The sequence below is a fragment of the Camelus dromedarius genome, chromosome 1 (assembly GCF_036321535.1).
Source record: "Camelus dromedarius isolate mCamDro1 chromosome 1, mCamDro1.pat, whole genome shotgun sequence".
NCBI classification, from domain to species: domain Eukaryota; kingdom Metazoa; phylum Chordata; class Mammalia; order Artiodactyla; family Camelidae; genus Camelus; species Camelus dromedarius.
The window spans coordinates 73,981,586-74,007,754 of record NC_087436.1 but is presented as its reverse complement, the minus strand read 5'-3'; the positions used below and the strand labels follow the sequence as shown (position 1 = coordinate 74,007,754).

General features: G+C 41.3%; 2 protein-coding genes and 1 non-coding gene across 3 annotated transcripts in view; 1 reads left to right on the top strand and 2 right to left on the bottom strand.

The window, feature by feature from the left end:
- The window catches only part of FAM47E (family with sequence similarity 47 member E), a 28,493-nt gene extending 25,450 nt beyond the window's left edge, over nt 1-3,043 (bottom strand). Inside the window, exon 1 of the mRNA XM_031471107.2 lies at nt 2,852-3,043. Within this exon, the coding sequence (XP_031326967.1) occupies nt 2,852-2,925 (74 nt within the window). The 5' untranslated portion in view covers nt 2,926-3,043. The remainder of the gene's footprint in view (nt 1-2,851) is intronic.
- Nucleotides 3,044-17,228: 14,185 nt separating this feature from the next.
- TRNAD-AUC (transfer RNA aspartic acid (anticodon AUC)) lies at nt 17,229-17,301 on the bottom strand. Its single transcript has one exon. It is a non-coding gene; the product is annotated as a tRNA-Asp (tRNA).
- Nucleotides 17,302-23,347: 6,046 nt separating this feature from the next.
- The window catches only part of SCARB2 (scavenger receptor class B member 2), a 67,235-nt gene continuing 64,413 nt past the window's right edge, over nt 23,348-26,169 (top strand). Inside the window, exon 1 of the mRNA XM_010983113.3 lies at nt 23,348-23,798. Within this exon, the coding sequence (XP_010981415.3) occupies nt 23,682-23,798 (117 nt within the window). The 5' untranslated portion in view covers nt 23,348-23,681. The remainder of the gene's footprint in view (nt 23,799-26,169) is intronic.

The window sequence follows — 26,169 nt, the reverse complement described above, 5'->3', positions numbered from 1 at the left end:
AAAGCAAACACTTGTCAAAGGTCTGACAGCTAAGAAATGGGAGAGCTGGGATTTTAATGCAGGTAGTGTGATTCTGGAGAATGGTGTTTAACCACTACACTAGAGTTTCTGACATATAAAAAAGTTCACATAAACAGTCTGGAACAAAAATCAGGAACTCTGGGAACACTGAGTCTACCTTTCTATGGAGCCACAATTGGTATCATGACTGCCATCTTTAGACAAGTCCTGTCCTCTCTTAGTCACAGTCTCCACCACTCCCTATTGCCTGCTTCATCATTTCTTTACTCATCAGGCCCCTGGTTGCACTGAATAGTTAGCATTAAGACAAGATGGAAGAGGTAGCTGGGCATATAGGAAAGAAAATGAGAGCAGTTCCTAGATAATCTAATATATCCAGCCATTGCCAAGGTCAGGACTTGGAAACTGAGCACCTTAATGGCAGGTCACTCATTGTCCTAATACATCACACTGCCCTAGTCAGATATTACTATAGTATTGGTGTCTTTCCTTGAAGTCTTTTCCACTTCCAGGCCCCTTTCATCTATAATGACTCGTTACACCAAACCTGCGCCTTGCTGTATTCATCCTTAGAGGCACAAAACATTTTTAAGAGATTCCAGCTTGATCCCTATTCTTTTCTTGTGAGTCCTAGAAACTTCTTGCTTGTTGTGCATACACATGTGTGTTTTAAGGGCTTAATCCATCTCTACTGTGAAGATCTGGATGAAAGGACACAAAAACATGAATTTATGAAAAGTTGCTCTTTGCAATTAACAAATCACTCTTAAGTAGCTAAGTGGTGGGGATGTTGAAATTCCATCTAACCTTGAGATTTGATGACCCACTCAGCATGACCTATTAGCAAGTTACCCTCCACAGTATTAAATACTTTTACAAAGTCTGTTTTCCACACATTTACAACTAATTCAAACATCCAAGCACTTCATAAAATCAAATCTGATAACCAATAGTTTTACTTAAGCAGAGTCATACAACTCAAAATGGGGACAGTGTGGCAGGTAACTCAAGCCTCATAGAATGTTAGATTTGGTAGAAACACTGAAAGAAATCTAGTCCACCTTCCTCACTTTGCAGTGAGAAAACTGAGTTCCAAAGAAGTGAATAAAGCAATAGTCTGGCTGGAGGGCTTCCCACTACCCCACTTTGCCTCTCACAGCTGATAAACTTACCTCTCTGCATTCTGTTAAGTTCATGAAAAATTTTGCTTGACCTAGAAAATAAAACTCAAACATTTTTTTCTAAACATTGACTATTTTCACAGTCACTATATGATACATCAATACTGCCATCTTTAAGAATAGCGAAAGAGTACTGGGCATTTATCCTGAACAAATGCAAACTTATGTTCACCCAAAAACCTGTACACAAATGTTAATAGTAGCATTATGTGTAATAAACTAGAAACAACCTGAATGTCCTTCAACAGATGAATAGATAAACAAACTGTGGTACATCCATACCATGAAATACTACTCAGTTGTAAAAATGAACTATTGATGCACACAATGTCTTGGATGGCTCTCAAGGGCTTTATGCTGAATGAAAAAGAGCCTATCTCAAGAAGTTTTATACTGTATTACTCTATTTATCTAACATTCTCAAAAGAACAAAATTACAGAAATGGAGAACAAATTAGTGGTTGCCAAGTGTTGTGGGGAGGAAAATGAGTGATGGTGAGGTGTAGCATGAAGTGGTTCCCTTGTGGTGAGGAAACAGTTTTATATCTCGATGTTATACATATGACAGTATTTTGCAGAACTACACGCGTGCACATGCACACACACACACACACACGTACAAGTAAAAACTGGTGAAATTCAAGTAAAATCTATAGTCTTCCGTATGTGCCAGGAAATCTGCTTTGGTAATGTGCTATCCTTATGCAAGATGGTACCACTGGAAGCAACTGGAGGAAAGGTACATGGGACCTCTGCACTATTTCTGCACTTTCTTGTGAATCTATACTTATTTCAAAACAAAAAGTTTGAAAATGGGGTGGGGAGGTTTTCAAAGAGTTCACAATTGCTAACATGTATATGTGCATGTGCATATATGTGGCAGTAACTGCTTTACATGTGCTGTGCTGGTTAAGGTTCACAACAATCCTATAAAGCTGATTTCTTTTATTGTCCGCATTTTACAGTTAAGAAAACTGAGCCCAGAAAGTGCAACTAACTTGCCTAGAGTCACCAGGCAAACAAGAGGAGAACTGGCCATCAACTCCTGCCTTTCTGATCTAGACATTGGAATCTGAACCACCATATCGTGCTCCCTCCAAGAGAGCCGAATTCCATTCTCATAAATAGCTCAAGGAATCAGCAAAGACAAAAAGCCTCGAATTCTTTCCCTGTGGCGCTGCCACTAACCATTCAGAACGGCAGCAGACCACCCCAGTACTCAGGCACTCCCTAGACACGGGCTCGACTCGGCCACAGTCACCAACTAGGTGGCCAAAGGCTTCAAGCGCAGCAGACCCCTCACACTGGATGGAGGATCCCGCTGTCTAACCGAAGAAGGCTGGGTCGCCGGCTAAACTAGCCTCCGCAGAGGACTCTGACCATCACTTTCCCATCCGGAATAGGTATGTTAATCTACATCCCCTGGGGGGGGGGGTTGTGAGGATAACAGAAAAAAATTGTCCTTGGCAGCGAGGAGGGTCGCGAGCTGGTTATTTTATATTATGATCATTTAAGTGCGGGGACCCGGAGGAGGAAAGGCCGCCAGGCCCTCCATGACCACCCCTCAGCCCCCAACCCCCGCGAGCACAGGGTGCTGGCGCCCCCACGCGGCACGGGCAGGATGCACCTTCCCCCGGGCGCGCGCTTACCAGGGCCTGCAGTCCACCGCCACCGGCACCCGGGCCCGCGGCGCGGGCGGGAATAGCCGCCCACAGTCAGCCATGGTGCCCCGGCTGCCCACCCGGTCCCCGGTGGTGCGTGTTCCCCGCCCTCGGGTCGCTAGGAGACCGCGGAGCTGTGCTCTGCCCAGACTCGCCTGGAGCGCGGAGCAGCCCAGGCGCCCCCCCCCCCCCCCCGCGCAATCTGGCTGATCCCGGAGAACACGCGGCCCCGGGGCGCCCCTGCGCCCTGCAACCGCGGCGCACCCTAGCCTTCTAACCAGCGCCCGGGGCGTGGATCGTGGTAGGGGAAGCGCGAAGGATCAGGTTCTTGGTTTAATTCTGTTTTAATCTGTTGGAAAGGCTTGTTCATTGTTTTTTCTGCTCACTACTGTTTCAAAAAATGTGTTGTTGAAGAAAGGATGAAAGCCGCTGGAGACAGAGCAAGAGAAAGAGTGGAAAGGGACAGAGAGGAATAGCCTGATTTCTAATGTTGGGAAGGCCTTTTAGTCCGGATTTTTTTTCTGGAAATCCTGGCACTCCGTGAGCCTCACCGCCTCTGTAAATCGAGCGCTGCTTAGTGGTGTCTAGCTCATCACCAGCTGCTTTCCAGAGTCCCTTCCAGCCCTTGTGTTGATTCTTTTGCCTCGACACCTCAGCCATGAAATTGCCATCTTGTTGGCCCTGATAGGCAGATGCCCACGTAAATATGGATTGCATGGGGATGTACTTTGGGTTTGCTGAGTTCTCTTGCTACTTCTGGTGTTCCTGATTGAAATAGGAAGCGTTGCTTCTAAAGGAAGTGAAGCAAAAACATCCCTCCCCAAATTATTGCAGTTAAATTGTGTGTGTCATGGTGGGATACTTTTTGTAGTCATTTGAAGATGAATCTTCTCTTCGAAGTCTCTGGGAATAAATTAGCTTCACCTTTGGGCACCTGTTAAGTATCTGGATTGTCGTAAAGGTGCCTTGGCTGGTACTAGTTCCCGCATCTTCACTTGCTGTGGGGGTTCAGCTGCCTTTTCTGGGCACAATGGAAAGCCCTGGAGTCCCACTACCTTAAATAAATCACAGTTATGCCTCTTCATAATTATTCACCCCCAGGCACAGTTGCTTAAATTTGTTTCAGGTTCATTATTTCCTAGTCTGAAAATGGGGGAAATAATAGTATCTGCCTATAGGGTTATTGGGAAATTCAATAAGATAATGAATGTAAAGCATTTAATGCAGTGCTGGCAAGTAAGAATCCCTCAGTAACTGTTGAGTATTGTTATTATCTCAGCTGTGAACTGGGGATGGTAATATTTGCCTGACTACTTCACAGAGCTGTTGTAGAAGAGTCAGTTAAAGGAGAAAGCTATGGATATAGTCATGATAAAGAGCGCGATTAGTTGTTTTTATTATCTTTGATAATATCTTTAATATTAGTTTGTTTGACTGCAAATTCAGGCTTTTATGACTGAGGAAGGAAGATTTCTCGATAGGACTGAGGGTAAGGGTCATGTCCACCTTGCTGCTAGTACTGTGCCTGGCACACAGTAGGTACTCTGTGGTTGCCATGCTAGGCACTGGCGATGCAATAGGGAATAAAACAGACTTGTCTTTGTCATCTTGTTACTTAGTTTCTAGTGTTTGTTGCATGGATTAATAAGAAACCACCTATTTTCATGATTCTTGCATCCTCATAAGTTGATATTTGCTCCATATAGTAATTTTGATTTCATATCTGGTAGAAAATAAGTAAGATTCTTTTTATTTCACCACATTCCGTACCTTAATTACAGTCATTATTCAGAGGATCTCTCATTCATTCTCTTCTCTCCCCTCTTCTTTCTCTGTTGCAACACAAAGGTAAAATGCATTGCATAGAGTAATCTATGAGTAGGTGTTATTTAAGAGTGAGGATGAGGAGTTCCAGCTGCTTTTTCTAGCCTTATTGGCAGGTAGTGTGATCATTTTATTTCCAAATAGGATTACTTAAATATGCATAACAGTGTTGTCAAACATTACTGGATTTTTCCCACTCAAGGACTAATTACTATCTCTGAAACACTTTACTGCAATAAGACTTAGTTCACATACTTTCCAGGAAAAAAAAAAAGCATTTGAACAACAAAAACAACAGAACTTTAAGCTGAGATGTTATAAAACGGTCTTGGATTGGTAAAGACCCTTGGCATCTGGACCAAGTGCTATAAATCATCCCTTCTGGACTGCAGTGAGCCTAGACAACCATACACTCAGCCCAGTTCTCACAGAATTTTTGCTACAGATAAATTCACAATGGACATGAGCTCACCAACAAAAATGACAAAATCCATGAGGAAATAAGGCACAATGACTGAGGGACAACAGAAACAACAAAGAATCAGATCTCTAGAAATTGTATGCATCGAATGTTTAGATGCAGAATATAAATAAATATGACTAGTTATGTATAAATGTATATATTTACATGCATAAAATAAACATTTACAGTATGTTTAGGAAATAATAGAGGAAATTGGAAATATGAGCAAAATATAAAAACTATTTCTTAAAGTAGATGTGAAAAAGAACCAAATAGAGCTGATATAAATGAAATATAATCATTGCAATTAAAACCTCTATGGACTGGTTAAATAGATTAGACCAGCTCAAGAGAGAATTAGTAAACTAGAAATAGTTCTGAATAAATGCCAAAGTACACTACAAAAATGTAAACATATAGAAAATATGAAAGAGAAGAGATATGAAGATATGGAGGAAAAGAGTAAGACCTAACATAGTTCTAAGGAGATTTCCTTAAGAAGATGGTAGAATTGGAGAGAGGCAATATTTTATTTTTATTTATTTTTTAAATTGAGATATAGTTGATTTACAATATTATATTAAGATGTACAAAATAGCAATTCAAAAAATTTATAGATTATATCACTTTAAAATTATTATAAAATATTGGCTTTATTCCCTGTGCTGTACAATATATCATTGTAGCTTATTTTTATACACAGTAGTTTGTACTTCTTAATCCCCTACCTCTATCATGCGCCTTCCCTCTCCCCACTGGTAACCACTAGTTTGTTCTCCATATCTGTGAGTTTGTATCTTTTTTGTTATATTCACTAGTTTTTTTATTTTTTTAAACTCCACATATAAGTGATATCATACAGAATTTGTCGTTTTCTATCTGACTTACTTCACTAAGCATAATACCCTCCAGGTCCATCCATGTTGTTACAAATGGCACAATTTCATTCTTTTTAATGGTTGAGTGGTATTCCATTGTGTGTGTGGAATCTTCTTTATTCATTCATCTGTTGATGGACACTTAGGCTACTTCCATATTTTGGCTATTATAGATAATACTGCTATGAACATTGGAGTGCATGTATCTTTTTAAATTAGTGTTTTGTTTTCTTTAGATATATATCCAGGAGTGGAGTTGCTGGATCATATGGTAGTTCTATTTTTAGGTTTTTGAGGACCCTCCATTCTGTTTCACACAGTGGCTGCACCAATTTATATTCTCACCAACAGTGTACAAGGGTGCCTCTTTCTCCACATCCTAATCAATATTTGTCATTTGTAGTCTTTTTGATGATGGCCATTCTTACAGGTGTGAGGTGATATCTTATTTGATTTGCATTTTTCTGATAGTCAGTGATGTTGAACAACCATCTTCTTATGGAAATCTGCTTAGAAGTATGTTGGCCATCTTTATGTCTTCTTTGGGAAAATGTCTATTGAGAGGCGATATTTTAAAAGATAATGGTTAAGAATTTTCCAGACTTGATTGAAAAAACAAATCCCCAATATCAGGAAGAACAATGGACCCTGAATAAGATAAATAAGAATAAAATCTCACTTAACATTTCACCATAAATGCAAAAGACAAATAGTTGACATTAAAAGTAGCCAGATAGAAAAGGTGGATTAATTACAAAGGAACAAAAAGAACAGACTAAAAGCTAACATATAAACCAGTGAAAGAAGACAAAGACATTAAATAATCAAGGTTTCAGTGAGAACAACGGTTGATTTAGAATTGAATAGTTAGTAAAACTATCTTTCAATAATATGGATCAAAAACATTTTTAGACAAAAACTAGTAGAATTTATCATCAAAAGACAATAACTAAAGAAAATTCTAAAGGTTGCACTTCAGATAAAAGAGAAATGATCCCAACATGAATATTAATATCAGATGAAATGTTGAACAAGGAAAATTATAAATCTGTAGGTATTCTTTTAAAAAGTAGGTTGTATAAAATCATAATAAATTCTAATTAGTGAAGATTAATAAAAAAGACTTATCTAAAATACTGAATTATTTTATTTAATTAAGAAGAGGATACATATATTGATTAAAGAAATATAAAGAAATATATATTAGGCAGATATTAACCAAAAGAAATCTGATATAACCATATTAATATCAGGCAGAATAAACTTTAAGACAAAAAAGATCATTAGAGATATAAAAATATTAAAAGTATCATTATGCAAAAATGATAGAATGCATACACAGTAAACAGAGATATACAATTCTAAACTTGTGTGCACCTAATAACACAAGTTAAAGTATAAAAAGGAAAATTGATAGAGCTATAAAGAGAAATTAATACACTATCCTAATGGGAAGACTTTAGTACAACTCTCAGTAATAAATCAAACAGACCAAAAAAATCAGTGAGGACAAAGGATTTAAAGCTTGATCTAATGAATGTATGTGGAACTTTGCATCCAACAATCACAGAAAACACATTCTTTTCAGAAGGATATAGAACATTATATATACAAGTTCATAAAGCAAGTTTTAACACATCTCTGACTTAGTATCATTTAACCCACAACCCTGATCAGACTGCAGTTAAGTTAGATATCAGTAATAAAATCATATTTAAAAGCATTTATTTGAAAATAAAACCACACAAATAAGGAAGATACCAAAGTGGAAATTAAAGAATAAATGTAGGAATACCAAAAATTGTAGGATAAAGCTAAAGTGATACTTAGAATGAAATCACCTTAAATTATTAAACTGAAAATGAAGAAAAATTAAGACCTAAATAAATGGAAATATATCTCATGTTTATGAATTGGAAGACTTAATATAAAGAAGACAGTACTACCCGCAGTGATATACTAATCCAATGCAATCCTTATCAAAGCCCCAGTGATGTTTTTGGAAGAAATGGAAAAACTCATCCTAAAATTTATATAGAATTTTGGGTCAATGGACCCAAAATAGTCAAAACAATCTTGAAAAAGAAGAGTGAAGTTGGAAGACTCACATTTCCTTATTTCAAAACATACAAAAAGCTGCGATGATCAAAACCATCTATATAGACAAATGAAATAGAATTGAGAGCCCAGAAATAAACTCTCACATCTATGGTCAATTGATTTTTGACAAGAGTGGCAAGACCAATGAGGAGAGAATTATCTCCTCAATAAATGATACTGGAGCACCCCAATGTTCATAACAGCACAATTTATGATAGCCAAGACATGGAAACAACCGAAATGTCCATCAACAGATGACTGGATAAAGATGTGGTACATATATACAATGTAACACTACCCAGCCTTAAAAAAAGAATAAAATAATGCCATTTGCAGCAATATGGATGGACCTAAAGATTATCATTCTAAGTGAAGTGGGCGGGAAGGAGAAAGAATAAATGCCATATGACATCATTTATATGAGGAATCTAAAAAATAATAACAATAATAGTAAGGACACAAATGAACTATTATTTTGATTTCTTGAATATGTGTAAGCACATTTGACTATCCTTTATGATTGGGTTACTGCATTCTGTTGATTATTATTTGATAGTTGGCTTTATTCCTGTGATAACTATATAAGTTTAAAAAGCTAAAGATCTAATCTGTTCTTAGAAACAATAATTAGTACATATATGTAAACTAAAAAATATGCAGTATACTGTATATATGTATTTACATGCAATATAATATGTATGTGCAGTCAAACTGTAATAATTCTACCTAATAAAACTGAAAAAGGAAAAAAATTAAATCATACTGGGAAAAATGGAGAGCCACATGCAAAAGTATGAAGCTGGACCCCTAACTTATAGAATATACAAAAATCAACTCAAACATGGATTAAAGACAAATTTAAGAGCTAAAACTATAACTTTCTTAGAAGAAAATATAGGAGCATATTTGCATAACCTTGGATTTGACAATGGTTTCTTATATATGATATCAAAGGCAGGAGCAAAAAAGAAAAAAAATAGATTAACTGGACTTCATAAAAATCACAAACCATCATTGTGTTGTGCATCAAACGGCACTATCAAGAGAGTGAAAAAACAATCCACAGAATGGGAGAAAATATTTGTGACTCAAATATCTGATAAGAGTATAGTATCCAGAATATATTTTTAAAAATTCCTATCACTTAACAACAAAAAAACAAACAGTCCAGTTAAAAAACAGATGAAGGACTTGAATAGATACTCCTCCAAAAAAGATATACAAGTGGCCAATCAACATGTTAAAAGATGCTCAACATCATTAGTCATTAGTGAGATGCAAATCAAAACCACAATAAGATACTACTTCACACCAACTAGGATGGTTATAAAAAGAAACAAACAAATAAATACAAAAAATTACAAAGGTTGGAAATGATGTGGAGAAATTGGAACCCTTGTGCATTGCTGGTGGAATGTAAAATGGTGCAGCTGCTGTGAAAAACAGTTTGGCAGTTCCTCAAAAAGCTAAACATAGGCTTACCCTATGACTCAGCAACTCCAGTCTTGGTATAAAACCCTCAGAACTGGAAAACAGGGACTTAGATATTTGTACAGAATATTCACAGCAGCATTATTCACAATAACCAAGAGGCAGAAACATCCCAGATTTCCATCAGCAAATAAATGGATAAACAAAATGTGATTTATACACACAATGGAATACTGCTTAACCATAAAAGAAATGAAGTTCTCATACATGCTACAACATGCATGAATTGAAAATATTATGTTAAATGAAAAGAGCCAAATGCAAAAGGACAGATATTGTATGACTCCACTTATATGAAATATCTAGAATAAGCAAATTCGTTAGGACAGGAAGTAAGTTAGAGGTTACTAGGGACTAGTGGGAGTAAGAATAGGGAGTTACTCCTTACTGAGTACAGAATTTCTGTTTGAGTTGGTGAAAATTTTTGGAAATAGATAGTCGTGATGCTTGCAGAGCATTGTGAATGTATTAATGCCACCGAGTTGTACACTTAGAATGGTTAAAATGGCAAATTTTATGTCATATTTATTTTGCCACAATTTTTTTAAATTGTTAAAAAATGCAAAAAAAAAGAAAGAAGAAGAAAGGTTGCAAATTAATGAGCTAAGAACCCAAATGAACAAATTGGAAAAATAGCCAAATAAACCCCAAAGGAAGAATACTGTTCATGTTGAACAAAAGAAAGACAGACTGAAAAGAGTATGGACTTAATGCTTCCATTTACATGAAGTTTTGAAACAGGCAAAACTGTGGTTATTTAAGGTAATTGATGGCAAAGAGGCAGAATGGAGCCAGCTGGGATGCTGGCAATGTCCTATATCTTGATCTCAGTGGTGGATATGGGGGTGCACACATATAAAAATTCAGTGAGCTGTACACTTCAGATTTGCGCACTTTGCTGTGTATGCTATACGTGAATAGAAAAACAAGAAACATATGGAACATTTTCTATCAGGAAAGTAATCCTGGAGAATTCTGTCTGCCATCATCACACATAGAAATGAGGCTTCTGGGAGTCATAGGACACCCAAAAGTCTGCAGACTTCCCCGTATATGTCTTTTGTGATACTCCTCCAGGGGAAGGATATTTAAAATATTTAACAGCCAGTATGACATATGCAAGAACCGATCTGGAGACTGGCCGGCCAGATTGCAGCAGCAGGGTTCTGGAGTCCCCTGGCCATTGCTGGGATCACCTCTTTAGCTGCTGATCTTGGCAGGAGGGTTGGGTCCAAGGAGGTGGCTGAGGCAGTCAGGGCACAGTGGTCACTCGGCATTGCTCAGAGGAGAGCCTATTTACCAGCCAACACAGTGTTTTGACAACCATTATGGTCTTAAACTGTGCTTGTTGGCTGAGTGTCAACTCTCTCCCTCACCCGCAGACTCTCCCTAGAGACTTCTCTCCGCAGTGCCACAAGTGGCTTCTTGAAAACTGCCATCTATGAAAGCCGAATAATAACAATAAAGGGTAAGGCATGACACTAGTAATCAGCAAGTGAGTGTATTTATCACTTGGTCAGTACCATGGAGCAAAATGACAAGTAGGGGCTTACAAATAAAACTGAAGAGGTTGCTGCCCTCAAGAGGTTATGGCCTGATGGATGATTGGGTCCTCGAGCTCCAGCAGGCTGCTAGATTTGAGAGATACCCGAGGCATTTGCAATAAGCTAGGCACATTCAAAGGAAGATGGAAGAGATCTCTACTGCTACTTTTTGGAGTGGTGGACAGTAAAGAGTAGATGGAATGTGGGGATATACTGCTGGTAGGATGTAGCTGGTGCAGGTTAATATGGAGAGCAATCTAGCAGGACTCAGTCAAATCAACTATTCAGTGTGTTACAACCGTCTGCTCTCTGATTTATTCCTCACCTGTCCCTGCTCTGCCTTGGCACCTGCAGGCTGCATTTGGGGTAGTTTAACTAGCAGAACTTACTGAAAGGAGACTGGGGGTAGGGGAAGGAAAAGTCAGGGTGTTTTTCTCTTTTCCCCTGTCTCCAGGGGGTACCTATATTTCTTCTTTTTCTTCCAGCTTCCCCCAGGTACCCTGACATGGCTCCAGCTCCCATCAGACCCAGGCTTCTATGACAAGTAATTCCTGCAGTTTGGATGTGCTGGGCGCATTCCTGCTATTGCTAACCTTTCGGATACCTTGTATCCCTTGTTTGGCTCTTAGCACTTCCATCACCTCTGTAATCTGTTCTTTGCATTAAAGTCCCTTGGTTTTACATGCTCAGAGTGACTTCTGTTATCCTAGTAGGACCCAGACTGATGTATATGTTACTTCTACCCCAGCATTTCTGCTCAGGGGTGTGATGTAGGAATCCAGAGGGATTCCCACCCATAAGGGAAGATGTATGAGGATGTTCATCACAGCATTGTTAGCAGTATTGGTGAGTTGAAGGCAAAGTGCATGTCCATTTCTGTGGTGTGGATGGATGAAATGGATGGACAAGTAGGCATCAGTTAGACACAGCAGTCTAGATTTTACTTGACAACATGGTTCAGACTTTTTAAAAAATGTAGCACTAGGTGAAGAAAGAAAGAATGAGATTTTTACTACAACATGATTTATGTATATTAAAAATGCCTCCACACAAAACAAAAATATACATTTTACAGAACTCATACAGAGAGAAGGATATACTTACTTCATACACTTAAGAATGATTGCTAATAGGGAGGACAGAGGAATAAAAGTGGAAAATGGAGAAGAAAAGGAGTATATGAATGAATGACTAAGAGAGGGCCTTACACACCCAACTGCTAATGGAGCACCATGAATTAAAGAATAAGATTTAATCAGTGTGCTGTACCTGAAGTTGAAAGAAAAAAACATTGCCAGAAAATAGTTACTAGGTGTCACTGAGACATAATTTCCAAGAACACATTGTGGCTTGTGGAATGCTGAAACAACATCTGCTTCAAAGCCAAGTTAGATGCAATAATAAGAACAACATGGGACAGATGGTGAGGCAAGGGCCAAACCGAGTGACCAGTACTGGAGAAAGCAGGGGTGCTGTCGAAATTCTGTGGCAAATTTACGTGAGCCTCATTTGCAGGGGATTCTAGGTCTGATATTCTTGTCAGTTGCACTCAAGCACGAGCAGAGATTATGACTTGGAGTCTCACCACTGAATATAAGTGATACCAAGGATTACTCCTTCATGCTTTTAAGGGTCAACTGTGGCCTTGAAGGATGGGCTGCTTTTTCAAGTGGAGCTCAGGTTATGATCAATATATGCACTAAAAGACTAGAAGCAAGAAGCATTTGGAGTGTGTTACGGAGGACTTGAATTCTCACCAGAGTAATTAAATCAAAATATGACAATAATAGAAGTTAAATACTTCACCATCACACTAGACTTTCCTTTTCCTTGATTTTTATGTTTAGAGTTGGTATGATTTCCTTGGTCCAAAATCATTCAAGTTCTGGAAGATTCTTTGTGTAAGAGGTTGTAGAATACTTAAAAAAGGATCATATGTAGAACCTGCAATATAGTCAATATCAATTCAAAACCATGTTGTATCTGTAATTCATTAAACTTAAAGTGAGCATTGCTCTTCTCTTTTTACCACTGGAAAAGCTAAATGTGTTTTGTTCATTCATTGTGGTGTTACTCCAAACATAATTAACTCCCTTTCAGGAATTAACATATTTGATGGTGTTTATTTGGGCTTTTTCAATTTGTACATAATGATATTAAAGAGATATTTATTAAGTTGAACTGAATCTTTGTTTCCATAGATTGTGAAGGCAAAGAAGTGGTTCAAATAAAACAAGATTCATTATTGACTTATTAGATTTATTAGGTCATGTCTAATGACATGAAAAGATTAAGATAATCACTCAAGTTCATGCAGGCAATTAGTGGGGGAACCACATCCTACTCGGAGTTCTACACTTAAATGTTGACTCATAAAGCAAGCTGAAGAGGCAATATAATATAGTGGTTGAGACCAACCTGGATTTGAATCACAGCCCCACCACTTACTAATGATGGGCAAGTCCCTTGCAGTCTCTACACATAAGCAGTTTCTTCTTCAATAAACAGACCTAATAACAGTATGTTATACGGTTGTTATAGGGATGCAGAATGGAGATTATCTGAAGCTGTACTCTCCAATAGAAATACCATGCAAACTGCAAATGTGAGCCATTTATGCAATTTTAAATTTCCTAGTAGTCATTTTAGGAAGTAAAAAGAATAAAATTACCTTTAATAACATATCATTCAATCCAATATATCGAAAATATTATTTTAACATGCAATCGATGTAAAAATATTAATGAGATATTTTATATTCTTTTTTTCATACTAAGTCTTCAAAATTTAAGCACATCTTGGTTTGGACTAGCCACATTTCAAGTGCTTAGTGGCCACATGTGGCTGGTGGCTACCATACTGGCCAATCAAGTATGAAGTATTTAGCCAAGTGCCTATCACCAAGAAAGCATTCAAGGAGTTCTGACTCAAAAGCATTCCCTGGGTTTAGCCCCAGGTTGGTTGCACCCCTTCCTCTGTTATAAGCATAGAAAAGATTTGTTAGCAGCACAAGCTTGAAGTCTCGCACTTCCTCCATTTCAGTTATTCTTGGCCTGTTTGCTCCAGGGAATAGGAGGTTGCCCTTTTTTCCCTTCTGACAGGAGCAGAGCGTTGTTAGCCCTGGAGCTTTTTCAGATGAGAGTTTCCCTGAAAATCAAGATAAAGAGTGTAACCTCCATAAAGGATTTCACGGGACTTGAACAGATTGCATCTGGCTGGGTGAATATTTAATGTGCTTTTATTACTACTGGAATACACCTGGAGTCAAAATTATATCATAAAAGATTATTTCTACCCCTGACGTGGGTAAACACCTTCCTTTTATCCTTCCCATCGCATTCCTCCTAGGTTTCCTTGGGAATCTAGCCCCAAGCAGTACAATTAATTCATTCGAATTGTCTCTTTTTTTCTGAGGGGGAGGTAATTAGGTTTACTCACTTATTTATTTTAATGGCGGTACTGGGGATTGAACCCAGGACCTCAGGCATGCTAAGCACCCACTCTACCACTAAGCTCTTCCCTCCCTCCCCTACCTGAATTACCTCTTTTACATCTGCTTGTGGCATCGCAGTTGCCTTTACCTGCTGAATTCTTGGGGATTGACAGGCTGAGCTAGGAACACTGCCTTCTGCTGGTGGCTATGTTAAAAGTAAGTGTGGATTGAGGAGTCAGACTCCCCAGGGGCCCTGGCAGGACCCCCCAGAAAGCCCACAGGGCAGTGTCCAACTGTCTTGGAAAGATAACACTTATATTTGTAGAATGGTAGAAACAGGTTCCCCAAGTTAGATCAAAATCAGACAGGCAGAGGAAACTCTGTTCCTAGTCCCTGAAGCTTGAGTCAGACTTGGAAACACCAGCCTAACCCAGGGTGACCTGGAAACATTCAGCCTGACCTGGGTCAACCCTGATGCAAAAGAATCTTTAGAATCTTGGCGAGCAGAGACTAATAATGCCATAACCTTCCTTAAAACCTTGCACAGCTCCCCGTTAGATAGAGAATACATTCAGGCTCCTCGGACTGACATTCAGAACCTCCCAAGGCTGGCCTGCTCACACAGTTCCCTTACTTCCCACTCATTCTCTTCTCTAATTGTATTATTCTACTTTCTGTTTTTCCCTTCCATGCTCTTTCTTTCTGAATGTTGTTCATGTTGTACCATTCACCTAAAAATCGCTTAATAGTTAGTCTTCACTACTATCTTTGAAGTCTCGACGCTAACCACACACCTTTCCAGAGATGAAATCTTTCCTTCCCCTTCTTTTACCTCCAATAGAGCACCCTTCTAAGTATCAAGCATTTAGCATTTTTAGTGGGCATTATAGATGCTTCAATAATTATCTTACCATTTCCCCATTATGTAGTAGTCACTCATTTGGGGAGAATGACTGCATGCAGCTATAATGATTGACTCTGGTAGAAACCACTATAATCGAATTCTACTCATGATTGGTTCAGGTATGGACAATAACCCAGCCTGAGTCAATCAGTGCATGGCACTCCCTAGGGGTCTGGTTCAGAGTGGTCCAGTTCTCAATGCAAATTCAATGGCTTGAGGAAGGGAAGACTTTTCTCATGCCCTCAATGGTATTTATCACTATAATTTTTTATTGAAGTATAGTTGATTTACAATTTTGTGTTAGTTTAAACTGTACATCCAAGTGATCCAGGTATATATATCAGATTATTTTCCATTATAGGTTCTTACAAGATATTGCATATAATTCCCTGTGTTATATAGTAAATCTTTGTTGCTTACCTCATGATAATTTATGATTAATTCTTTTATTCACCAAAAATATTTGGGATGGTTGACTTTACCATTGAATTTGAGCTTCTGGAGGCTGTAAACCATTTACTATTCTTCCTAGCTCCTAGCATAGTGGCTTACAAGGGGCTCTAAAAATGTTGGTTGAATTTGTATTCAGTCTCTGTGGACTTGGAGGACACACACCAAACTCATCCATGGGCCCAGACTCCTGGGTTTGTCCTTAGAATCTCTGGACTTTATTTTCCATGATACTGACAATATATGGAACAGGACTGGGACAGACTGACTAAATGTAAAGGATTAAATTAATCCTGAGTCATACATATACTCACTGTTCTTTTTACCAAGTCAAGCCAACTTTTCCCTAAATGTGGACTCTACCAGACTATAGCAGTTTCTAACCTGTGTTATCACATACCACCTTTGATCATCTCATTACATGAAATAAAGATAATATGGAAAAGTTCCAGACTTGGTCAAGGTCACAAGACATCTAGATTACTTCTGAAATGCAGGAACATAGATAATTGGGCTTCTACTGGGGTGAATCATCTAATGTCTGTTTGTTTTCATTATTTTCCTGGAAAATTCTTGTGCTAACTAGAGAGTGACTTAACCTGAATAGCCAGCCTGACAGGCTTCTGTTGGTTTGGGACAGTAATTAAAATGTTTTTTAATCTCTCCAAACCACTTCACACATATGCAAAATTCAAACTGATTATTCCATTTTGTTTTGGTGTCAGAGCTTACAGAACAGTGGTAAGAGTGTGACCGCTGGTGCCAGACTGCCTAGATTTGAACCCTGGCTTTACTACTTACTAGCCGTACAATCTCGGAAAAGTTATCTGAACTCTCAGTGTCCTCATCTGTAAATGAGAATAATGCTGGTACTTACCTCATTGGATTTTGTGAAGTTTAAATGAGTTATCATATGTAAAGTGCCTAGAACTGTATAGTTAAGGTTGCAGTAAATATTAGAGCTGTAATTCAGAGGATTTCTAATGGGCCTCCAAATAAAACTAGTCAATGAATTTCAGTGATCTGTGCCTCTGGAGACCCCCATGCCAGCTCTGTAAGAGAGGAGGACATGGTAATGAGGTGGTAATAAGAAAACCACTTTCCTTTCCCTCAGCAGGCTGACAGTCTCTTGAGCCCTTAACTGGGAATCTGAACCCCTAGTTACTAGCTTCTTGATCTTGGGCAAGTTATTCAATCTCTCTGAGGTTCTTCTAGTTTTTGTTGTTGTTTGTTTGGGTGGGGAGATAATTAGATTTATTATTTACTTATTTATTTTAATGGAGGTACTGGGGATTGAACCCAGGACCTCATGCATGATAAACATGCACTCTGCCACTGAGCTATAGCTTCCTCCCATCTAGTATTTTTTCAGATGTAAAATGGGCATATAACCCCTACCTCACAGGATTACTGAAAAGGAGGAAAATATTTCAAGTGCCGACCAGTGTTCCTGACAAACAATAGAGGCTTCTCTCCTCAAAGCCCACCTTGAGTTTATTAAGGAGAGATAGCTTGAAATTATATTTAATAAACTATTTCCCTAAAATGAAATTTATCTTAATTTAATTATACTATTTGAATCAGCCACAAGACAATTTTAAAGAAAGACTAACATTCTCCAAAAAGACATAAAGAAGGGGCATCATTTCAAACTATTCATTTAAACAAATTCCACTGGTCCACTATATATAAAAGAAAACTGTTTACACACATAAAGATTTTAACTATTGTTTAATTGTCTTTATAATTTAGCATTTAAAAAAGTTTTCTGAGTTATTTTGTTGTGTATATATTCAGCATTTCTATGTGTCAACTTTTTAGGGAGGCATGAAACCAATCTGTCTTATCTGAATAAAGCTTCTGGCCTTCTGTAAAGTTTCACATGAGTGCACCAGCAAGTTTTGTCCATCTTTGTAAATCTAATTTCTGTCCTATACAGAATACTTAAGAATGTTAATAATACTTATTGAACTCATATATAGTGCCAGGCACTTTTTTTGCTTCATCTCATTTAATCCTTAAAACATCTCCATCAGGTAAGTACTATGTATTATTCCCATCTTATAGATGAAGAGTCTGACACACAGAGAGGTTAAGTAATTTGCCTAAGGTCACACAGCTACAAAATGATGGAAGTAGGATTCAAACACAAATGGGCTTTCGTGTCCACTGACAATGTTGAACTTTATCTGAGCCCTGTGCTCCCAAAAACAATTGAGATACCTCGTGGCCTTTTTGCATTCCAGCTAAAAGGACCGCCCCGCCTATGGGAAATAAGACCTGTCGTCATCCTAACTCAGGACTCTCTTGATTACATGCCTCTATAAAACTCCAGACTGTCTATCTTCCTTTAAGACATTCATTCCTCCTTAATGAACATTTTTCCCATAGCAGTAGCCTGAATAAGATGATCTCTTTAATTTTCCAGTGTGTTTTTTGTCTTCACACCAAAAACTTACCCACTCAGGAAAAAGTCCTCAGTATCTAAGAAAATAAAATCCAATTCAGAGAGCCCTAAACTGCTGTCCGGTACATAATGCCTTTTTTGGTAGAATGGCCCACACCCATTTCATCCGACCTCTCATAAGCACGTCAGAAGTTTTTACCAACAGGGACAGAAGGCAGATAGATCCCTAAGAAGATATGAGGTAAGGTGACTATAGAAAATGAAGACTGCTAAAGCTGCTAGCTGTTGCTAAACAAAGTGTAAACAGATTTGAGGCTTTAAAAACAGAACTCCTTTCCCCAAATCAATCTCTCCTTCTTTCCGTGCGTCCTTCCCGCCCTCTCTCTTCCTAAATTTCACCCACATGCAAAGGTTCTTAATAGAAACCTTTAGCAAAATTCTTAACCAGCTCCACTGTGTACCACTGCACTACTTTCTAGGGTCTGGCAAAGCTCTCCATCTCACTCTCATATGTCCACCATATCTGGTACTGTTGGTATCCAAGATTTTACTTTTTTTCTCAAGATCCAGAGAAAAGCTTTCCTTTTTCTTCTAATATTTTGTTTTACCATAGATGGTAAACAAAACAAACTGTTTTTACAGTGTTCTTTTGGGGCAATTTTAATAAAGCTCTTAGTTAAAATAAATTTGGGAAATGTCTAGAAGATGGGAACAAATATTGGTAAGGTCATTAATCAGAGTAGTTATATTATCAACAATAACTATCTAGGCTTCTGTTGTCATTGTCTCTTCTTTATTACAGAAATTATGGCCCATTCACAGGACACATCATTTCTTAGCAAGGGCTTTAGCTACACCTGGCATTTTTATAGTCATGATAGCAGGTAATATTTAACTTTGGATGACAGAGTGAATAGAGAATTGGAGAGGTGTTCACCATTAGCAAGGAAAGAATGGGTTGGTTTATGCTGTCAACCCCGTAGAAAATCTGGTGATTACACAGGACCCGAGGGGTCCCTTCAGGACAGAGCTGGGGGGCGGTGGGACAGGGGGAAAGGGGAAAATTACAGAGATGATCAGAGAGACATCCCCTGAGGCCCAGGAACTGGATGCTGTTTGGAAGGACTGGAACTCAATTTAAGAAGTAATTATTTTGTACCATCAAATTTTAAGATTTTATTTCAGAGGATTGGGCCTGCTCAGCCTCCTTAAGTTCTATATAAAACTCAGGCATTATATTTGACTGGGACCCTCATTCCTTTTGTCAAAAGCACTTATTGAGGTATGATGCACATATAAAAAGCTGCACATATTTAATGTACACAAGTTGGTAAGTTTGGAGATAAGTGTATACCCACCATCACCATGATCAGTGCCATAAACATCCCTCTTTATTATTATTTTGTGTGTGTGAGATAAGAATACTTAACATAAGATCTACTCTGTTAGCAAATTTCTAAGTATCCAATACAGTATTGTTAACTATAGGCTCTCTACTGGACAGTAAACCTCTAGGACTTACTCATCTTGCATGACTGACACTTTGTACGCTTTGACTAAGACGACTCCGTTTCCCCCCTCCTCAGCTCTTGGTAACCACCATTCGACTTTCTTCTTCTATAAGTTTGACAGTTTTAGATTCTTCACATAAGTGGTATCATGTAGTATTTGTCCTTCTGTGACTGGCATGTTTCCCTTAGCAGAATGCCCTCCAGGTCCAGCCATGTTGTCTCAAACATCAGGATTTCCTTCTTTTTTAAGGCTGAGTAATAATATATCCACTGTATGGCCACGCAGCAGCCACTCCCTGTATGTAGAGATGGAGGCGCATCTGTCGGGGGAGATGAGTCAACAGCACAAAGAGAGGACGTAATAATGCCAGTGTGCAGAGGAGGCAACACGTCCTACGGAGGGGGTCCCAAGGGGCTTTGGAAGCTTGTGTGAGAATTCTCGGGGCTTTGGGCTAAGTCCCTGTCAGTAGCTGCCATGGGATGAAGAAGCTGAAACTGAGCAGAAAGCCAGCCAGGACAGGTGCTAAAAAGTCGCCAGCACTTTATGATTAGAAAGAAATTGCTGTGGGATCACAGATCGCTGTTTTGGGAACATGAGGGTTTTTTTTTTTTTTTTAAGCTGTTTATATTTTCTGTAATTTAGATCCTTTTTGTTCTCTCTTAGTGTTTTGTATGGTTTTAAAATGCTAGTCTGGTCAGCTGTGCTAAGAGGAACCAAGAAAGAGGTTTTTGTCCAGTTTGGACCAGAGTTTTAAAGGGAAAGCGGCTTACCAACCGCCTGACATGGTGGAAACAACGGATGCTGTTGCATCAGGGAGAGAGCCTCAAAGGGAAGGTAAATTTAGGGCAGCAGAGTTAGAAACCCTTGTTAGGACATTCCCCCAACACTGAGATGTGTTTATCAAATATGGGTCCATCTTTTCATCCCCACAGTCTGTTACTCCCCTAGTGGCCCAGACAAGAGGCAAGAAGGGACCTCAATGAACAATGAGAAGGAACAGTGCATGGGATTGGTGGCCCAGGGCTGGAGTGGGTGAGTAACTATGGAGTTTGCTCTCCAGAATGGAGCCAACAAACAGAAAATCTGGTCTTTGTCAGGAGATGGGGGAGGGGAGTTCAATGTGAGCATGAACCACTGGGTGCCAAATATTCTAGCATGCAGGTTACCAAATCTTTTTTTTTCAGTCAGTGAAGGAGAAGACACACGTAGGCTGCAGAGGACCCTAGCCAATGCCTAGGAAGGGGACAAGTGAGGGTTCCTGGGCTAACACAGCCCCTGAAGCAAACTGGACCACAGGACAGAACTTGGGTAGAGAGCTGGAATCTAAAGCAGAGATGGGAGCAGAAAAGACCATAGTCGTGACAGAATTGGGGGTGCCATGAGGACTGGGGACCACCCGGGCACTGTGGCCCTGAGGCATGGAAGAGTTAAATACTTTCAGACCCCACCCAGGCCTGGTACTCTAGGCCTGCTGCTAGAAGACCTTTGGTAGCTACAGATCAGTAGAGCTGGGAATGGGCAGCCACTGTCACTGTCAAAGTCCCAGGCTCTGTCCTGCCCTCACAATCTGTTCTGGTTATCTAAAACTGAGTAACACGCCAACACGTAGTGGCTTAAGACAACAACAGTCCTTTATTTTGCATTTCAGACAGGGCAAGGGAGGGACCACTCTGCTCCATGTGTCTGGGCCCCATGACTCCAATGGCTGGGACAGCACAGGGCTGGCAGGGCATCTCCCGTGGTCTCTCCTTTGTTCTCTCCAGCATAGGGCCTCAGGGTATCTGGGCATAGTGGTGGCTCAGGGTTCCAAGAGCAGTAATTTCCAGAGACCCAGGCAGAAGCTGCAAGATGTTTATGATCTATCTACAGAAGTTCCAGGATATGGTGATTTAGTGATTTCTAAATCCAGCCCAAGTTCGAGGGAAATGGTATAGATCCCACCTCTCAATAGAAGGAGTGTCAAAGAATTTGCCACCAGTTTTAATGCACCCCAACATCTCACCAAATCCTCAGCAGGATCTCCCAGCTGAACTCCCTGTTCCCAGATTTTCAGTGATGGCGGCCAGGAGGCAGTAATGCAAAGAGTAGAAACAGTGAGGGCTTTGGAAGCCACCAGGCCAGCATTCTGGTCCAGGCAGGATCCACCACTCAGCAACTGTTTGAGCGTGTTAGGTTACTTATTACTTCTCAGAGCCATGGTTTCCTTGTGTGTAAAATGGGAATCGTACTACCATAGTGGCCAAGAAAATGTACTTCTCTGATCTTCCAGTGCAGAGCCTAACTGACCAACAGCCCTCAGCTGCTGAACCCTAAAATCTAGCCTCAGATTCTCATCCACAGCTTGGTATGGAGGTCAGTTTCCTGGGGCTGTTTCCAGTCCGTGCCTAAGTACAAGAAGCCTATTTCTGAGGGATGCTGGACTCCTGGGACACGCCAGTTACACTTGAGGGCCCCTCGTGGCCTTGCTGAACTGTCTTAGAGCTACACTGTCCTATAAGATGCTTCCTTCCACTCAACCTTTCTTGCCTCTCTCCTTCACAAAAGTCACACCTCTATCCCAGGTGCAGCTCCCTGTCCGCGTTCCCTTATAAGTCTCTTACATGGTGCTCCTGTCTGGCACTGCTGTGGGGGGACTGAGATGAACAGCCATCTCCTCACAAGGCTGCTGTGGGTATGAAATAGGTGTGTATAAGCACCTAGCCAAGGCCTGGTATACAGTTGACGTTCATTCAGCATTTATTGAGCTCCTGCTGAGTGCAGACTTTGGCCTGGCTGCCTGGCACACACTGGTGCGCAAAGCAGGTTCCTTAACTGCTTGAAGCCTCTTGCCCACTGAGGCAGAATAAAGTCCCAACTCTCCTACGGGACACAAGAGCTCTTTAAGGTCTGATTCCAAGGGTCCTCCACACCTCCCACCCCACACTGTACACAGCTGAGCCTAGAGTAAAAAGGCACTTACTTCTTTTTCCCTACAATTTTGCTCTTTCTCCCACAATGTCTTAACACAGCTCTTTCTTCTCGCTTGTACACATCCTTCACGTGACAAACCCTTACACATCCTCCAAGACCCAGTTCAACTGTGGGGTCCTCGGTCCCCCGGGCAGAGGTGCTTGCACAGATCTGAGCACGCATTTCGTAAACGCACTGGTTACACGGTGCCTTAATCGCTCTAACAGTGTCCCCGCGAACATGAGCTCATCTAGAGCCGGGGCAATGTCGCATCCATCCTGAATCCCCCGCGCTTGGCACTCGGTAGGCCTGCAGCTCGTATCTGAGGAGGGGGTGGAACAAGCCGAGGAAGCCGGGCGATTTTCCAGGGTGACCGCGGGGCCCGCGGCGAGGGGGCGGAGGCGTGGCCGGGGTCAGGGAGCCGCGGGCGCTGGGGGCCGCCCGGCCTGGCCGCGGGTCGCGCGGGCCGAATCGCGGCGGCCGACGCTGGGCACATGACTGCGGGCTCAGCCTCCGCCCCGCCCGCTTCCCCGCGCAGTTGCGGCCTGTCGTCTCCCGGGGCTGCGGCGAGCCCGGCCGGCCAGCATCCCCACCCTGCGCGCTCCCTCTCCCTCGCGAGCTGCGTCAGGCGCCGCGGCTGCCCCGGCCCGGGAAAGCGAAACCAAAGCGGGCCCTTCCACTCCCCGCCTGCCGGCCGGGTGCAGGGCGGCTGCGCTCGCCCAGCCGCGGAGCCGGGAGCCTCGCGCACCGGCCGGGCCGCGGGCGTCCGACTGTCCCCGGTCTACCGGCCGCTACTGCGGCGGCCGCTCCTCCCTCCTTCCTTCCCGTCCCGTGGCCGGCCAGGCCCGTGAGCCGCGCGCAGAATGGGCAGGTGCTGCTTCTACGCGGTGGGGACGCTGTCCCTGCTCCTGCTGGTGACCAGCGTCACGCTGCTGGTGGCCAGAGTCTTCCAGAAGGCCGTGGACCAGACGATCGAGAAGGTGAGGCGTGGCGGGCTGTGTGTGTTTGTGTGTGTGCACGCGCGCTCGCGGGTTGTTGGGGGGACACTTACAACCCCCTCGCCTCCCGCCAACCCCGACTGCTGAACCTTGTGCAGGGAGGATCTGGACCCTGGCGAACCCTCCGGACTACAGCCTTCCTTTCTTCCTTGTCTTCTTGGGGTTGGTTGGTAAGGGTTAAAGAAGAATGGAGAGGAGTGGGAATGACTGTGTACCCTTTATAGTAATAGAAGAGACTACAGATCTAGATATTTTTAAGGCTTTCACTTATATTCTGTCATACTCCCTCTGCATCCCCGCTACGTCCCCGTCTCTGTTGGACTCAAACTCATTTCCCTTCCACTTCGTGAGGAAACAAAACTAAATGAAAGACATCACAGCCGCAGGTTGTTAGCTGCTTGCTGAGGCCTTTGAAGTGGTGTGTGGTCAATCGTGTTCTTGCCTTCTGGGCTGAGCAGCGCGCAGTCGGTAGCTAGGGCCAGGCCTCTGGGCTGGGTGACATTTCAGGCCATCAAAGTCTGTGCTTACTGGCTGACTTAGCTTGGTATCTTGCACCAATAGTCTGCATTGCTTTGTCTCACAGTGGATTCTTGCTCTTCTCAAAAAGCCATAAATTCCAGGCAAAGATGCATTTAGATTCTTAAAATAATCTGAGCCTGTGTCTTCCCCCTAGGTAAGAGAGCTGGAGAACTGGTCATTTCAAAAGACTTCTCTATCCTATGACTGCAGTGATGGTCATTTCTTCTGCCCTTTCACCCACATCCAGCAATCTGTATGGAAGGGGGAACAAGGGAGAGTTACTGAGATCACTTTTTCCTTAAAAAAAGATGATTGGAGCAGCCTGTCTTGTTAGCACCCACAATCCCATGCTAACAAGAAAGCCATGGTTTACAGTTGCTATGGGCCAGATAAAAACACCCAGGCCTGGTCCAGTTTGATCACTGCACTTCCAGTTAGCAAAGTTGTCTCGCTCCAGGTGGCAACAGACATACACCTTTTAACAGAGATTTTTAAAAGCCATCAATGACTTGAAATCTGACAGTTAAAGGCAGCTTTTTAAAAAAATGTCATGGCAAAGTATAGTTGAATTTTTTAAAAGTTCACGTTGCCAAGAGGAGACGAGGCCCCAGTCTAAGCTTCTCAGAGGCCATGTTTTCCCTGAACACCCATATTCAAGGGGGAAAAAAAAAACTAAACTGAATCTCTCCACTCCCATGCACCTGCACATCCATGGCAAGATTGTTTAAGGATGTAGCCTCTTACTTGAGTGACTAGACTTAAGCAATCCAGTTATAGACAATTGGATTTTCTTGTGTGGCTTTGAAAGGCTGTTTCAGGAGAGCCCTGTGAGATGAGTGATCTCCCCAGTGCCTCAGATATTACCAGCCTTCAGATGCTCTGTGGGTCTACATTTCATGAGGGGCAGGGCAGGGGGGCAGGGACAGTGGTTGTAAGGCAGCTTGGGGCTTGAGTTTTGTTGACATTTGATGATTGGCTTTTCAAGATGGTTTTTTCCATGACGAATGGACTCTGATCCCTAATACATTATAGTACAGGGGAAGTAGACTTTCAGAATTGCCTAACCACAATAAGGAATAATGTGGTGTGTGAAACTTACAGGGCTAGTTTCAGTGAACAGGTGTGGGAATATTGTGAGTCAACCAGAAGTCATACATTACTATCATTACCGTTCTGCTCTCTCACCTGTAGGATAGTGGGAAAGAGTAAGGACCGCATGTCAACCCGTGGGCATGAATCCTGGCTCCACCATGTGCTAGCCAGGTAACCGTAGGCTAGTGCTTAACCTTTCTTAATTCTAGATTTCCCCATCTGCAAATGCGGATAATAACAACCCATGTAAATAAAGGGATTATAAGAGTAGAGAAAATGGACTTACTTTTCATGGGATAGAGTTAGTGCTTTGTAAATGATAACAGTTTTATTTCTGTTAGAGGCCACATAAGCAAAGAAAAAATACACGAGATTTGAAGTCAGACACCCTATGTTCAAATCCTAGCCCTGACATTTCCAAGCTTTTTGACTTTGGCCAAGTTACTTAACTGCTCTGAGCCTCAGTTTCATTACTCGGAGAAACGAGGATGTGAGCTATCTTTGTCTCAGTGGTGCCTTTATCGCAAAGCTTACAAAGCTTAAGCTTTGGGTCCCTCACTTGGACAGGCCCTTCCAAGGCCCTCTACCTACCTGTATCCAAAATTTTCTTTTTCTTAGGAAGGGCCTTGGCACATTGTATAAGCTTCACACATACCCAGGATCTGCCTGTGTGTGTGCTGAGACTGAGTAAGGTGGTCTCTGTAAAGCACTGAGCACAGTCAGGCACAGTATAGGAGGGCAG